The sequence below is a fragment of the Haplochromis burtoni genome, unplaced genomic scaffold (assembly GCF_018398535.1).
Source record: "Haplochromis burtoni strain Fernald_Lab_line unplaced genomic scaffold, NCSU_Asbu1 Contig_68, whole genome shotgun sequence".
NCBI lineage: Eukaryota > Metazoa > Chordata > Actinopteri > Cichliformes > Cichlidae > Haplochromis > Haplochromis burtoni.
The window spans coordinates 285,920-302,832 of record NW_024582429.1 but is presented as its reverse complement, the minus strand read 5'-3'; the positions used below and the strand labels follow the sequence as shown (position 1 = coordinate 302,832).

General features: G+C 39.8%; 2 protein-coding genes across 3 annotated transcripts in view; one reads left to right on the top strand and one right to left on the bottom strand.

The window, feature by feature from the left end:
- The first annotated feature begins 253 nt into the window (after window positions 1–253).
- Window positions 254–13,050, top strand: LOC121814646. Its single transcript, XM_042221489.1, has 6 exons — window positions 254–324; window positions 5,499–5,622; window positions 6,395–6,545; window positions 7,590–7,710; window positions 7,795–7,908; window positions 10,662–13,050. Exons 2-6 carry the CDS (start codon window positions 5,560–5,562, stop codon window positions 11,020–11,022), a joined length of 810 nt encoding a protein of 269 aa, XP_042077423.1. The 5' UTR covers window positions 254–324; window positions 5,499–5,559; the 3' UTR covers window positions 11,023–13,050.
- The window catches only part of si:ch73-281f12.4 (RA_Radil_like and Myo5p-like_CBD_Rasip1 domain-containing protein), a 36,290-nt gene continuing 25,881 nt past the window's right edge, over window positions 6,505–16,913 (bottom strand). Inside the window, exon 16 of one of the 2 annotated variants that reach the window (XM_042221488.1) lies at window positions 6,505–6,615. In XM_042221488.1, the coding sequence (XP_042077422.1) occupies window positions 6,522–6,615 (94 nt within the window). In that variant the 3' untranslated portion in view covers window positions 6,505–6,521. Of the gene's footprint in view, window positions 6,616–13,162; window positions 16,394–16,913 lie in introns of those variants that run through there. The other variant, XM_014334202.2, reaches the window with a different exon arrangement.

Here is a 16,913-nt window from a genome sequence, read left to right as displayed (position 1 = left end):
ACTGGTGAAATTTAAAAAGTAGAATAAAAGATGAAAACTAAACATTTTCGTTACAGAAATGAAAACTGTCACAGATTATTACCGACACCTAGTGGACAAAGAAGAGACAGCAGGACATTCATCCACTGTTTTTACTTCTCACTTTAGCTAAACTGAACAAAACCAACCACAGCCTGCTGTCAATCCTCTGAGAGGGAACAAAAAGACTTTCTTTTGTACTGGAGCAGCCAGCCATGCCTGAAACTGGTCAGCATGGAAACCAGTAAACAAAGTGACAAACAGGAAGAAGCTCTGATCACTGACTAGCTGTGAGTCACATTCAGGGTAAGTCTGTTTCCTCTCTGATGCTGAACTGATAAAAATGATTGGGGGGGGGGGGGATATTTATCAGCGAGTGAGAAAAACAAGCAGCATTTATTTGTCTTTGTAGCGCTGGCAGATGAAAAGCCATTAAACAAAGAAGAAAAACGACCATAGGGCAGAATAAAGACACAAACATGCGGATTTAGAAAATGTTAGCCTAAAAACCACGTCCAACAGGTGATTTTACAAGTTTGCACCTTAAAGGGAACAGTCCCACATGTTTAGTGCCTTAATATAACCGAAGGAAAGATGAACATAAATTTGTGTCATGGAGTTTAGACAGTAACAGTGACACAGGTCTGGTATTTCATTTCCAGTCTCTCTGGCAAAATTACTTAAAATGCAAATTAATCCACACAGGCGCAAAAGTTTGGACCCATCCTTTTCACAACACTGATGCATAAGACAGACGTCACAGTTTTAGCTAAAATAAAATGATAATTAACCTTGAAATCCAGAAGAAAAAGCACAAATATGTACATTTGATTGCATGGGAAGCTTCAGAAACCTTTCGAAACTGTTACTGCAACTCTTTTTTACTGTGTCAGGTGATTCACACAGTTTAACCTTAACACATGAACTCTTTAGTGCCTTAGAAATATTGAAAATTAATTAACTTTATGGGTTATATAAAAGTATTTATTCAACTGTTAAAAAGTGATGTATTTATTGTAAAATTAAACTTGTTTTTGTAGTGACTGTTCCTGTGGGTTTTAATAAATTACACAAATAATTATCATATAAATAAATGGTTATTTAACCTGTCAATGTCAGAAGTAACCTGGTTCCAGGTCTTACTGAGCTCAGCAGAGGGCGCTATAGGCTCACGTATACTTCATAGTCACTCAGCGCGTCAGGTTTTTTATGGTGCCAAACACTACAGGCTGCACACACAAACACTCCTGCGGTGTATTTCCAGCAGTGACCGTGAGTTTAAGCTAAAATAAAGTGAGTAAAATCAGTTTTCGTCCACCTGAGAAACTGTGAGAGGATTTTGAGGCTCGCAGGATCTCAGCAGGAGTCCAAACTGCAGATTTGACCTTTGTGTTCGACATAAGCGGGATTACTCTCTCCTCAGGTCGTACAGCGCTTACAGGTCACAGCTCTCTGACATGTTCATGTAAACAGTTTTATCATTAACTGGCAGCTTTTTTACTCAATACTCAAACTTTGTAGTTATTTATATTAAATTGAGTTTCATAAAAATGTTCTGTATCTGCTGGGAATTATTTTTGATTTTTTTAAATAAACCTTTGCAATGGTTGTTTTTTCCCCCCTCTATTTTTGATAGCAGTTAAATAATTAAACTATAAAAGTACTTCAAATTCATCCTGCAAGAGCACTTACATGATTAGAGTTACTGCAGTAAAAAGTTACTCTTCCACTGTGACTTCCAAAGGGTCACAAGATAAACCAGAGGAGTCTCCAGGTGATTAATGTTAGTTGACATGCACACATTTATATTCAGTGCTCAGACATTTCATTTAGATTTTATTTTGAAAAAGTATTTACATTAATTTTATGTCTGGAACAAACTGTGATTTAACATTTTGAGGCCAAACAATATAAACGATGAACGATACGCTTTGTTCTTTAACATGATGGGTTTTGGCCCAAACTGCATAAAGGGGACAAACGTTTTCGGTTCAGTCTAACAGGTCGACCCTCTGTGGTTCTCATTTCCCACAGTGGTTTTTTTGTTGAAACTAAATTCATCAGGTATCAGTCCATAATGAAAAATCCTCTGAGTCCTGCACAGCAGACGGAGCTCTGCAACATCACAATTCGACTGTCATATAAATTTATATTGTTTCTTCTTAGTATCGGATCTGTTTTATCCATCCATTGTCTTCACTCCTTATCCAGTGATTCAGGGTGCTGGAGACTATCCAGGTGGGCCAGAGTTGGTGTACAGCCAAGACAGGTTGGCAATTCATTACAGGACCGATTTTATACCAGCATAAGCAGAGCATTATCATTCCCAACGTGGCTTTGTGGCTTTCTATTCCAGCCCTAACCTTAATCATAATCTTAACACATTTATAGATTCATGCAAACCCGCTCTCGTGCCTCCGAACGTGTAACATACCGATGATTTGTCACTGTCGTCGGTATGTTACGTGTTGGGATGAGGACCTGTTGACATAACGTACTGACATATGTGGCTATATGTAAGTGGTTGTGCAGCAGAGCCGACACACAGCTTTGCACTGTCATCTACATATTGGAGCTGTTTACTGTCACTAGGGGGAAGTGTCACGAACTGTGGAACAACGATTCTATACGCCGCTCGTGCTGTTGTTTGTCAGTTAGCCAACACCATCAGGGAAAAGAGGGCATACCATATAAAGATGTTCTGTTATGCCGAGAACATTAGAAATGTTTTCAGCTTTTACATTTTCAGTTTTCAACAGAAACAAATCCCACCTATGCACAGCTCCGTCACCGTGAAGTTACACAGTGGTGGGTTGTTGTTTTTTTTCTGTGGAGGACTGAACATGTCTGGTAAAGTTGCATAACCAAAATATGTTGTTCAGGTGCAAATTTACTTCAGGATTTTCTGTCTCACAGGTGGCTGTGAGTCAGATTCTCCCCGTTGACTTTAATACTGTAAACAGCTGCAGCCTTGCAGGGAGTAAATTCATTGACCTACAGACCAATCATGACCTGATGTTAACTGATAGAACTGTTCTTATACAGATCCTAACGGTCAGGTGTTATTCACAGATTTCAGGTTTACACAGCACTGGGGTTGGGTCAGGAAGTAAAGCTAAAACTCTGCCAAATCAAACATCCAGAGCTCCCCGATGGTGGTGCTTTGGAGCATAAATCCTGGGCTGCACCTGGGGGCAGATAAAGCTCTTAAAGCTTAAAGCTATTAAAGTCAAAATGCAATGTTTGTTCAAAGAGTGAAGAATAAACATTAAGACAGAAGTTCAGTTTGTGTCTGATTAAACCTTCTGCGTTTCGATTTTTGATAGTTTCATGTCAGCTGCTTTGAGCGTTTTGCCCATAGCGTCATCACTGCTGCTACCCGGGGCTGCGTTAATACATAACTTTGTGCAGAAGTGAATGAATGTGTTCCTGAATTTGTCTTAATGACAGCCCTCACATACCAAGAGCGCGCCAGAGAGGCTGGTTGAACCTGAAATGCACTTTGAAGCAATCCAAGGCATAAATATGAATGAGACCAGCAGGATTTTTATGGGACGGGAGATCAAAGACTCAACATGTGTCACATTTTCCTCAAAGGAAGCTGTGAAAAAACAGAAAATAAAATAAGCTCTTCATTCACAGATGATTCAGTGTTTCATGTTGACCCTCGGAGGGATTTCAGTATATTAACATAACATAAAAAAGATGGTGCAGACTTATCAGGCAGAGTCGTATCATCAGCGTACGAACTGTATCACCACCTATTTTTTATCAGAGGAGAGGAGGAGCTCGTTAACTTGTTTCACAGGGGATTCAGGGGCATCTATAAGTATGAAACAAGTTCACGTCCACTATGTTTAATCAAAATCTCAAGATAGGACTAAAGAGTCGGGAAACTACCGAGATCGTTTTGTTCTAAACCTCAGCAAACTGTGAGGGAAAACTAAACTTAAAAGTTAAAAAGTACACAAGAAAAGTTGAACCCCAGTTTCCTGGATAAAAATTGTGTGGATTATGTCTCCTACAAACAAAACAAAAAACAAAACACAAAACCTTTTGTGACATTTGAAGAAAGATAACTTTATGTGTTCTTCACCACATCTTTTACAAAACCTTTAGAAGACGTTTAAATGTGGATCTTTTTTACAAAAGAAGTGGAAGCTCCAGGATGGTGGCAGTGGGTCGTGGATCAGGCTTGTTCTGGTGGATTGGATTAGGGCAGCACTAATGGAGGGGGAAGCTGCTGCTGTTGGGGAGCGTCATTGGCACTGGGGGTGTGATTGGTCTAGAACACGGCAGAAGACTGGTTTCTAACATGATGTGGAGTGTTGTTCACTTCAGTACTGTTGTGGTCTTTTTGATGTATGTTACAACACTCACACTCTCTTCCTCCAAATAACGAGTACCAGGACTTGACTCCATGGAGTGAATATATCAACACTTTCAGTAAGTGTGTAATTTCAGCTTAATAACAAACTGGTCACACTGAGATCTTCCTGGCTGTCCAGGTCATACACCTTCATCTCCAGACAGGATTTTCTGTCTGTATCTGAAGGAGGGGCTCGATATCTGGATTCAGGAGGTCCCAGCCCTGTGACTGGCACTGACCGGTACTGGGAGTGAGGAAGCTGGAGACAGCAGACTGGTCACCGTAGCTTTGTTTCCTGCCTTCATTGTTTAAGATGAGCAGGAAGGATGAGCCATCACGAAACCATTTTGGCTATCCTTTTTATTCTGTCACTCTGCTGCTGTGATGTGTGATGTGGGGTTGAGCAGGATTAACCATTTATCAGGCTTTCTGCAGAGCATTAAGCTTTTTGGGGCGTGTTTCCAGTCACTGATGAGCTCATTTAGCCTCTGTGTCATCATGTTTGGGTTTCTTTGTCACGGGGAAAGGCTGAAAGAATACCAGTGACGTAAGCTGTCGTCCCTGGAAAGAATGGAAATTTAAAAATATAAATTCAGAAACTGACCTGAATTCGGATCAGATAAAAACAAAAAACTGCTGAAACTGTTGGCAAAGAGAGACAGAATACAACAGTACAATAGCATAAAGAACTGAAGGTAAGTAGAAAAACAATGCACAACATCCTCATAGCTTCTAACAGGTTTTTATAAGAAGTCGTAGAAGTAAAGTGTTTTCTCTGAACGTCATAAATAACTAACAGGAACACCGGGATTTTCCGTCACTAATAATTCACCAGAAGTGGATTCTTTCATGCTCACACTTCAGGGATGATGAAAGAGTAACATCTGTGAATGTAAAGAATCAGGTTTTGCCAGCCTGTTTGTTGCCCTGCATGCCGTATTTGTTACTTTATGTTTTCATAATCATCCTCAGTTAGAAACAAACTGTTCTTCCAATTTTGTTTCTTATAGAATCCATAGCATTCTTAAAAGTTCTCAAGTCCACCTTAAATTACGTCGTAGACCTTTATTATACTGATACTTTGAACTGTCCAACATCTGCTCTTTCACAGTGGCATCGACAGGAAACACCGAGCTGAGCTCAGAGAGCAGCTTTCTTCATATAACCACAGCATGAAGAAGAAAAAGCAGCAGCGCGTCAGACGCACCCAAAATCAGCATAAAAAGTTAAAAAATGTAAGAAAACTTCCAACATCACAAAGTTTCACTCTCAAACAGAACATCCAAGATAAAGAAGAAACAGAAGGCTATGAAAAATGTGTCTGAAGATGCACGATTACTCTGAATGATACGTGAGTCGTGTGTTTCTGGGAAAAAGATGAAGCTCTAGGAAGTACGGTGTTAACCGCCCCTGGTTTGTTGGGTGTAAACAGATTTGCTTGTGACTCTTAACACTTTGAGAAAGTGGCTGTTGGGGTGGATGGTGGGTCTGTAAAGCCTGCAAGTGTCACATTACAGCGAGTTTAAAATCGAGATGGTGGTCTGTTTGGTTAAATGTGGGGCAGTTTGATCGACTTCAGGAAATAAGGTGGTCTTGGCTGAATGTAAATGAAATTGCTTCTCACGTGAATTTTTTTTTTCTCGATTAAACCAAAGGACAGTCTTCTTCCTCAAACATAACCAAACACTACCAGGAGCAAACCATGTCTGGGAAACTGAGTCTTTAAGAGTCAGACTTACAAAAAAGCTCAGATTAAAAAACACTAAAGAGAAAAAAGCTGCAAACACGCTGAAATCTTCACATATTTATTGATAGGCCCAAATAAATGGGTGAAATTGTGGAAGTTCTACCTCTTTTAGCGCTGCAAATAAACATGTTGCACACATGCATTCTTCACACAGATTTTTCTCATTTTATTTTTTATTATTTATGTTTACATTGTGTCTCATGTCTAAAGTTTATGGTTGTACTGATTTTACTGTAACGTGGTATTTCCTGTGGTTAAAGATTTCCGTGAACGCAAACAAGCGGGAGTCTGAGAGCTTCCCGGACGAGTTGATCGGGTGGTTTTCTGATCATCAGCAGGAGATCGATCAGCTGTTCATCTGCGGTGACGTAGACAGAAGTGAATCAGTCAGCCTGAAGGACTTTGAGCTGGGTAATCCATCACCCCTGACCTGAATAATCCGAGATTTTCTTTGCCAGGATGGGAGAAGGCTCTCTCGCTTCTTTGAGTGACACATAAAGATAATCGCAGAAGAGAAGGAGATATGTGAGTCAGTACTAAATGCCACAGTGTCATTGTGCTGAAGTATTTATGGAGGGTACTGTGAATCAGGCTCTTGGTAATGTCAGCGGAGCCTCATTTCCTCCTCACAGATAAGAGTAGCTGGCTCTGGGAAACAAAACCAGGACAATGTTCCTTTTGTCAGTCTGACTTCAGACACACTGAGTAAACTTCCAGAGAGATTACGGCGCAGACCTGCAGCATAACACCGCAGCTATGACTCTGACTGGGAAGACCTACAGCACAGAATCACTGCTGTAGGTCTTAATAATCAATAAATTACTTTTACAGCACATCCAATGTGATCATTTATAGCTTCATTTCCAGGTTTATAGATCATACACGATTCACAGAGAGACATCAGGTTATCTCATCTTCTGAACAAAACTGTCTCTGCGTCTTTAACACGTCTCCATAAAAGCGTTTTTTTTATTGGCCAGCATCTGGAAGCTTTGTGAGGGGCACTCGTGAGCTGCAGGAGAAAAGAGGGAATCACATTTTAACCATTAAAGCCTGCAGGGATTGCACGTCCTCATGTTAATGTTATTTGACACTTTGTTCACATTCTACATCAGCTTTTTTTATAAGCAAATAAGGAAAACCTTTGCAATTATTATTATTTTACTCTATTTTGTTTTTAACCAGGCATGTCACCATTTTATACTTTAGGTAACATTTTCCTTAGTTTTTAACCGTGTTAAGACATTTTCATGTCCTAAAGATAATTACTCACATGTGGGCAAAATATGGCTTGTGCACCACATGATCCTGGCCTTTGAAGCCCTAAAAGGAAAACTAAACAACCATCTAAATCTCGGTGCAGATGAGTAAAGGCTGTGCTGTTATTAAACTGGATTTCAGAGGAGGGCGTTCCACTTACACGTGCACGCTCTCTATGTTTTTTCTGTGCTGCAGGTTTGATGAGTTTGGGTGTCCCCTGTCAGCAGTTTCAGCTCCACATGCTGACTCAGCAGCTGAAGACCTTCAATGACACGATTAGTTATGAAGATTTGATGAAACAAATACAGTCTCTGAGGTGAAACAAACGTATTTCTCTATCAGTATTTGATTATTTTTCCTTTTATAGGTTTATGAGTTTACTTGATTTTATTTCCCACAGTGACAGTGCAGAGCTCCACACTCAGATACCAGGGCACTTCATAAAAAGACAAGAACCAGTGGAGACAGAAAATGTAAAACATCAGCAGAGACTGCAAAACACTGAAGCCCAGAGGTATTGAGCTCATTATGTGTTATATTTTATGAACAGAACATTCATTCTATAAAGATAAAAATAAAGGTGAACGCAGTTTTGCAAATAAAAGAATCAGTGCCGCGTTTTACAAATACACAAACATAGATGTGACAGATTTCATGAGTTTGTATGATTTGAAAAATATCACAGTTTTATTTTTGTAAAGTTTTCTCAAGTTTACTATTTTGGCAAAATTAGCTGATTTTAGCATTTGGAAAATTTTCAAATAAAAAAATTAATAAATGTAACCTTGTTTTCCTGTTTGTGTAATTTCTTGAAGTTCAATATTTTTTAAAGAGTTAAATATTTTATTATTTTCATAAATTTTACTATTTATAACTTATGTACAATTATATTATTTGTTTTTATTTTTTATTATCTGTTCATATTGCCTTATATTTACCAAAATAAATATAAATATTTAGTGGAATATGTGGAAAAACTTATATTTTGATTGTAAATCATCAATTAAAATTTAACTTGATTTTATTACCTAGAAAATGATTTAGAAAAAAAGATTTACAATTTTAAAATTTGCATACAGTGCAGACATGAAGCCACAAAATCCCTCTGACTTGTTTTTAGAGTAAGTGGGAGGAGCAGCAGCTGGTTTTAAAATATCATAAAGCCAGACAGACATCAGACATGTCCTGGAGAAAAGCAGTTTCGACAGTTTCTGTGGCTGCACTGGGACAAACTGGGCAGCTCCTGGGAAACACAATCAGGCTGTGTTGACATTCATTCCAAACCTCCATGAGTGAGGTTAACCAGGCTGAGTTATTCCTGACCCTCAGCTGTAAATCACACTGTGACTCCGCTCCTGTAACTCAGACGCCCAAAATGACAACATTGGGACACAAGCAGCCTCAACAGCTCTGAAAACAAAGGACTCGGGGCGACCTTTAGCTGGCCCGCTGACAGGTGCCGTTGCCTTTTTCTGACCTGGCTGCTGTGATTGTTTTCCTGTGCCACAGAAGGATGTTTTAGCAGTAAATCACACACATAACATAATGTGCACAGCCCGAGTTGAATTGAATTCACTTTTTCCCCCCTCTTTTGCTGTACTGGTTTGATAAAATTAGACTTAGAGTCAAAAACATTACATTTCACAAGCTGATGTTATTTAAACCCACTGATTGCTTGATTACATTAGCAAACAGCATGCCGTGTCTGGAAAGTCTCCAGGGGTTTAGGCCTGGAGTTTGTTTCTCGGACGTGTGGTTAAGATGCTGAAACAAACATGTTTTTGCAGTATTTTCATTATTTGCATTTAGCCTTGATGCGTTCTGTCTGATGTTAACAAAAGCTAGAGATGAATAATTTCTATTTATCTGATTTAACACGGAAAACACATCGAATGGTTAAAATGACATATTTTAATGTTTCATGAAAAACATTGGCTCTTTTCGAAACACACCTTAAAAAACACTGGGATGGGGGCAGTATAAAGGCTGGAAAACTAAGTTATGCTAAAAAGAAAGAATGGGAGAAACATTTTGTACCTAATCAGGTTAACTGGCAACAGGTCACAAATGGCAAATGTAAGTGCTGTGCTCTAAATTATTCCCTAATTTACTATAATGATGACGACCATTCAGACATTAAACTAGTGATTCAGACCAGAAATTCATCAGGACACTGTAAATCAAATGACAAGATTCTCACATTATTCTTAATACCACAGCAGTCGCCCCCTGCTGGTTAATTAGAAACAGTGTTGGGGAGTAACGGAATACATGTATTTAAAATACAAAATATGAGTAACTGTATTCCGTTACAGTTACCGTTTAAAAAGGTGGCATTCCGAATACAGTTACTTTGTTGAAATAAATGGATTACACGACGGTCTTTTCCTGTTTTATATGTTAGGCTGTCCCCTCTAATGCCTGTGTCTCAATCTCTTGGCCCATGTCAGCTCTAACTGCAGCCTGCAATGACGTGAAGAAATAGTTTTAAAAATTATTGTTCAAAAAATTATTTAATATGAAGGCAATAGGCAGAGTGTTACAGGCATAGCCCTAAAGAATGTAGCCTCATGGGCAGTGTAGTCCAGTTGTAAGTAAGCTATTAAGACTCGACTGTACACTGTGTTCGTGTTTTCCTCCGAAACAATAAGTTCCGTTGGAGCAGCCTTTCAACGCCTCTCTCTGTCTCTCGCTAGCAAAGTTGACCCAGACAACAAAGTAAAGCTAGTTTTCAGCTACGAGCCCGACACGAACCCGACGTATTAGCCAGAGGTCCCTTTACTACGGTTCGGAGCCGCGGACCTGTTTTATATACGCGCGAATAGTTTTCTATACGAGATCGCTGCAAAAAGTGCAGCCTTACCTAATGTCCACCTACTGTTACTCATTTATATTAAGATTTAAAAATCTAGTTGCTATTGGTATGGCGAGTAACCTTCAGTAATAGTAATAAATCACACAGCAATAGTACATTCATGTAGTTGTAAAAAGCATGATAATATATTAAGTAATCCAAAGTATTCAGAATACGTTACACTCATTGAGTAACGTAACAGAATACGTTACAAAATACATTTTGGGGCATCTTCTGTATATATTCAATTCAATTCAGTTCAATTCAATAAAACTTTATTGATCCCGAAGGTTGACCATGAAGGAAATTGTTTTTGTTTTTTTTTTCAATTCAATAAAAAATATATAGTGTAGTCACATAGTTTTATAGAGTCTAAACTCAAAACTAAATTTTCATTTTCTTTAAACCGCCAGGTTCATCCGTCTGAGTGTCCGACTGATACCTTTCACCTCGGCCACAGCGCACCCTGGAAACTTTGAGGTTGTTTTATCGAGCAGCCGCACAGTTTTTGGTCTGATGAGTGTGATCGAGGACCGAGCTGGGATCCAGACCTCGAGCCTGGAGGTTTTCAGTAGCAGAGTGCCAACAGAGGAGGCCCGCCTGCCCCTGGAGAGCACGCTGGAGGAGTGCGGCTTCAAAGGAGGGCCAGAGGAGAGTCCTCCAGAGGCCACCGTGTATTATGACTACAGACTGCCATTTACAGACTGTCCCATCCTCAACTACGACCACTACATTAGGTCGAATCAGGACTCTGCATCGAATCGGGGTCTGTGAATTACAAAGCTGTTTTGAGGTACCTGCACCTACTGCAGACACCAGTTTTGTTATACACCTGAGTTTCAATATAACAACAACAAAGGTGACTTCGAACAGCACCCAATATCACACATAGTTGAGGTCAGAAGTAAACACACCCTAATCATACACATGAATGTTGTGTTCTTTCTGGGCTTTCAGGGATCCTCTTTTTCCTGGATGGAATAATTGCTCAACAGACATCTTTAATGACTTTAATGAAACAAAAATGTGGTGCACATGTTTAATATGGATTTTCCTAATCCACACAGGCTCAAATATACAGCATACACTCACTTAAATCTTTAAATAAGCGGGTGCTGAGTTTTCTACAATATATTATCCTGACAAGTCCAAAGGCTATTAACTTCTCATTGGAGTCATGATTGACTTCAGCTGGTAGTTCCTCTTTGCCAGGATAAAAATGATTTCTTTGACAACATTCATTGGATTGACAAATACTCAGAACAATGGGAAAGTCAAGGAGCTCAGAGAAGATCTAAGGGGAATTGTAGATTTACCTAAGAACAAGGTCTGTGAATGAGTCATCACTTTACCAAGGTCTGGAATAAGAAAAGTTGTTAGGATGTTCAGGAATAACCAAGGAACCAGGACTCAAGACACTGCTGTAAAACCAGCTTTACATAGTGAAAGCAAGTTTTACATCACCACGGACTGAGAGTGTGCTCACCAAGAAAGAAGACCCTGCTCTAAAATCCAGAAAAACCCTTTAAGCTTGAAATTTGCAGCTGCAAATGCAATGACAGGCCTTTAAACCTAAGAACACTGTCCCAACTGTCAAGCATGGCGGTGGTAGCGTTACGCTCTGGGGCTGTTTCGCTGTTGTAATCATGCAAGAGATATCAACAACAGCTAGACAGTTTAAACTTGGACACAGTTGGGATCCAAGAAGACAACGATCCCAAACATAAAACAAGCTAATGTTGAGCTTCTGGAATGGCCTTCCCAAAGCCCCGACCTCATCCCTATTGAAACTGTGTGGACTATGTTTAAAAATCAGGTCTGCAACAGCAAACCAACCAATTTATATCATCTCTGTCAGTTCTGCTACGTAGAGTAGACACATATCCACCCAGAAGTGTGACAGGTTGTTAATGGCAACCAGAACGGGTATATATATTTGAACCTGCGTGGATTAGAGAAAATCCCAAATTAATTCAAACTCATTAACCAAGTTCTTGTATTTGTTTTAGTCATTAAAGATGTATGCTGTGCAGCCATTTCTCCCTGGTAAAAGAACACCTTGAAGAAATCATTAAAAGCCCCAAATTACCACAACATTAATGCCCCTGATGACCTCAGTGACAGCTAGCTGGATAACCACCCCCATGTTGGCAGTTACTAATGTAAATATTAGCTTTACAGCTTTACTGGTGGATACAACAGTACTGTTTTACTAAACACAATTTAGTACCATGAATCAAGTAATTTGGTAAGTCGGCCAACCAGTTTTAAAATATGTTTTCTGCTGCTCGTAAAATATAAAAATATGCAGGTATGTCTTCAGTATCCCTTTTTTGTTTGCTAGTGTTAACAAACATGGCGATAGATGCCTCATGACCTCACTCAGGTCTTCCCATTTTATCATTGAAAAGAACTGAACTCCGCACAAACTAAATTAAGAAATAAAAATTAAAACAAAGCATAAATGAAAGCTAATGAGCGCCTCGAGTGAGACCTCAGCAACATTTAAAGGAGGATTTATGTAAGAAAGCTGCAGGGAACGCCTCACTCAGCTCCTCGCGGTCAGCTCATGCTTTAATTACACCCTCGGGGATGCAGTTTAAGCCGGCATGTGCAAATCTTCACACCAGGTCAGAGTGGCGCTTTTCCCTGCAGGGCCTCGTTGGCTGAACGCTGCCATGCTGGAGTCAGTGGAAAGTGCCTGGCTGGTGGAAACCGCAGAGTCGCTATAAACAGTGGCCACCAAAGCGTGCCATGCAGCTACCACACCCCACAGCTTCCCTCCTCCTCCTACTGCTGCTGCTGCTGCTCCACCCAGCCCAGCTTTTACATCCCAGCTTCACCCCCAAAGCCGCCTCCTCCTGTTTACTAACACAGGCCCGATTTAAGGAAACAGACCGTAAAATGAGGCAGGTTTTCCAAGTCAAAATAATATTTATTCCACAGGCTCAAAAATACTGCGCAGTATAAATATTACAAAACAGATGAAAAACACAGACAGACGTCAGGTGATCGAGCTCTGCGGCAGTCTTTTTTAATACATCAGAAGATGTTTTATGCTTTCGTTTATTAAACCAGCTGAACACGTTAATGCTGAGCAGAACAAAGTCGGGTTTATGTTTCCTATAATAAACTGAGTTCTTCCAGAGGAGTTTGGAGAAGTTCTGGAATTTAAATGTCTCATTTTTATTTTTGGCCTGAGCTCTGCGGTTTGGAGGGAAACTAAACTGTAATTAGAGCCACATTAATGAGGCAATTAACCCAATACCTCATAAAATGTGTACTGTCATGTTCCCAAAAGCTTTTTAACTTTTAAGTTGCTTTCTCACATGAAGTTTAGTGCTTTTACTTTTTTTTCCATGTTTAACACAGCAGGAAAAAATCTGCTTCAAACTACCAGGAATACTCTGCATGGTTTAGGCCACAATCCGACATCTATGGTGCCAAAATCCCAATAAACTATCCCAGTAAGAAGCTGGGACAAACAGGGCGTTTGTGTAGGAAAATGTGTGAGGCTAATCTGCTGAATGGTCTCAATGAGTTAATGGTGTGTTGACCTAAAAAAATAAGACAACATGAACCATGTTTGGTATTTAACATTAAAGTAGCTGCGTTTCTCTTTTCTTTGTGCTAATTTCCTTCATATTTTCAAGGCTGGACTTAGTGTGGGTGCCTCAGACGCCTCCCCTTCTGCAGAGCTTTCTTCTGAAAAACTGATCCTATCGAAATGTGGGTCATGCATCAGTAAGTGGAATAGGTGTACGACGTCACCCTGACCTCTGACCTCTGTGTAGCCAGGCTACAGATGGCTCTGTAGTGCGTAAACAGCTTTTCATTTAAGTAAACAAAAGAAAATATTCTTTAGGTTTGGACTCATGAGGTTTTTTTTTTTATTGTTTTATAGAAAGATCAATGAAGCAAATAACCTGTAGAATAATTGATAATAAAGAGGCTTCACTGTGGTTATGATTACCAATAACTTATTTTTCTGTTTCTCTGGATTGCAGCAAAACTTCCAAGCAGCGGTTCTCAAACTTTTTCTCTTGACATGCCTCACAAAGATTCACAACCTACATATTTTTATCAGTTAATACAAAATAAAAAAGTAGCTCTAAAAATTAATCAAGTTTTTTTAATTGGTTGTCCACAGCTTAACAAACAAGGGTTTTACCATATTGTACAGCAAAAAGATAAAGAAAATCAGCTGTGGAGTAACTGATAAATATAACCTGCAGTGCTAGTTGTGATCCTCTGACTTCGTCTTAATTTAACTTCTTAACTTCCTGGTGAACCACTTTGGCTTAGTCTAAACCAGAAGAAGTTACCGATCTCTCCGTATATGCCCAACAGGTCAAAGATGCAACGTAACTATACCCTAAAAAAGATTCTCATGGTTAATCCCAACTCCAGCCACTTGGTTTTAGTGCCTAAACCTAACCTGCAATTTAACTTGAAGCTGACCCAGCAGTTTTTTTTCCTAACCCTGGCCACTTGTTTTATGTGTCTGACCCTAACTGCCTTTGGTTTGAGGATATCTGGTGCCGTTTCTCATTTTACCCTGATGTGGATCTCCTCCATGTCATCCGCTTCCTCTGGACATACTTTCAAGGCTTCCTGTTTTCTTTAACGAAGCTCTAAACAGCTCAAATCACTTAAAGTCAGTGGACTGACACGGGAAGAGTCAACAAGATATTTGAATTTTACTAAACCTCACTAAGCACGGTATTTCAGAAACCCTTTACCCCAGTAAAATTTTCCCATTCTTCTGGAGGATCCTGAGGCGTCATCAGGCCTGAAGAAATAGATCATCTCTTCAAGGAACTCTTAGTCTACTCCACAATCTTCTCCCAGTTGGATTTACCTGGAAAACCTCCAAAGGATGGCCTCAAGGAGGCCTGATCGAATGTTTGCACCACCACAGCTACTTATGACATAAAGTAGTGGCTCTACTTTGAGCCCCTCACCACATGTTTCAGACTGAGCCAACCTAAGGAGGAAGTGCATTTCTTCTTCTGAGGGGTCACTACCCACAACTCGTAGACATAAATGAGGGTTGGAAAATGGCTGGTCAATCAAAAATGTCATCTTCAGAGTCGGTCTTCTCTTAACCATGATGCTTCCTACACATCATGCTGATCCACTTTCCTATAATCCGTAACATTAAAGCTTCCTCGCAATAACTCTCCCTGAATCGTATGTGTTTGACATAGTTTGAGAACCGCTGCTTTAAAGCACGAGTTAGTGTTTAACCTGGAAACATAATCTGCTCGGGGGAAAATCTGCCTGCAAGTGAAAGAAACCAAACACACCTTTACCTGCTTTTTTATGTGTGTGTTTGTGTGTGTGGAAAAATGAGTAACACGCTACAAGTGCTAATTAAATTTTACTTCTAAACGACTGATAATATTTTCTGGTGTTACAGCAGCAGACTGATGATGAATCTATAGAAGGAAGAACCTGAAACAGCAGAAAACTGAGGGTTAATGTTCAGTCGTTCCTGCGATGAAACAAACGCTGCAACACAAAGACAATTTTCCTTGTTTTGGAAACTTATGAGGATCTGAGACATGCCCACAGGCAGGTACTTCTCTCTAACACAGTAAACAACTGGGTAACATATTTTGGTTTTGGAGTGTAACATATAAAGCTTCACAGTTTTTTTAAATAGATAGAATTTAAAAATGAATTTGGAAATAGTTCCAGTTGAAGCCAGACGTGAGGGATCAGGGAGCGGCTTGGCGGCGCTCTTCGGGGGCTGGTTTACTCCCCCTTTCACCGTTTTTGAGTTTGTTTTTAGAAGCTGGTAAAGAAAAAAAGAGCTTTTAAAACTTGTCTTCCCCCTCTGCCCGCCAGCAAAGCGCCTACAGTCTGAGTTCAGTTTGATTGTCTCTATCCCACAATGAGTCACAAACAAAAAGGAGGAAGTTCGTGTTCCTTTGGTTTGGGGGGGAATCCATCCTGTGAGAAATACTGACTTTGGGATGAAGCTCACGCCCTCCGGTATTCCCAAATTGCACTTTATCGTCCACTAACGCTCTTCCTTCAGCAAGTTGCCAAAGTGGAGGCTTTGATGCCTGCTTTCGAGTCCATGTTGGCAACCAGAAGTTTAAGTGTGTCTCCGGATGAGCGAATCAGTTCCCGCCCACTGAAACGAACACACAATAAGTTGGAAGTCAGTTGTTGAGCCTTTTGCTTTACAGTGATACCATAATGACGTGTTTTAGATTTCTGCTATTTTCTATTTAAAATGTTTATATTTAGAGTCGAAAGATTAAAAATACAAACAGTGCTGGGATTTCCACGATACCTCACATTAATCTGTGAACTGTTTTCTTAGATGTCTTAAGTTTTCTTTATATGATTTTCTTTTTTGTGCTTTTTATACTTTACTTACATGGTATATGTTTTATTAAGCACAGTTTATCATGTGTTTTGCTGTTGTTAAAGCTTTGGTAACAACAACGGCCTACATGACCTGTGCTGTACCTCAATATGGCTCCACTTCCATGATATGTGCTACTACTTAGATCAACCTTTAAAAACTTTGTACTGCTAATCAATTGTACGTTGACGACATCCAAATAGACTTACATCAGACACCGACTCCTCCTGTCCTTAACTATTGCTAGCTAGCTCTCTTTGCTCGGTCTCTCATGTGTTTATGC

What these genes read in the sequence shown, in the direction of transcription:
- LOC121814646 (XM_042221489.1), top strand. Translation starts at nt 5,560, where the DNA reads ATGAAGAAGAAAAAGCAGCAGCGCGTCAGACGCACCCAAAATCAGCAT. An exon ending in CCTGAAGGACTTTGAGCTGG is followed by an intron (nt 6,546 to 7,589) that starts GTAATCCATCAC and finishes TCTGTGCTGCAG; the next exon opens with GTTTGATGAGTTTGGGTGTC. An exon ending in AAACAAATACAGTCTCTGAG is followed by an intron (nt 7,711 to 7,794) that starts GTGAAACAAACG and finishes TATTTCCCACAG; the next exon opens with TGACAGTGCAGAGCTCCACA.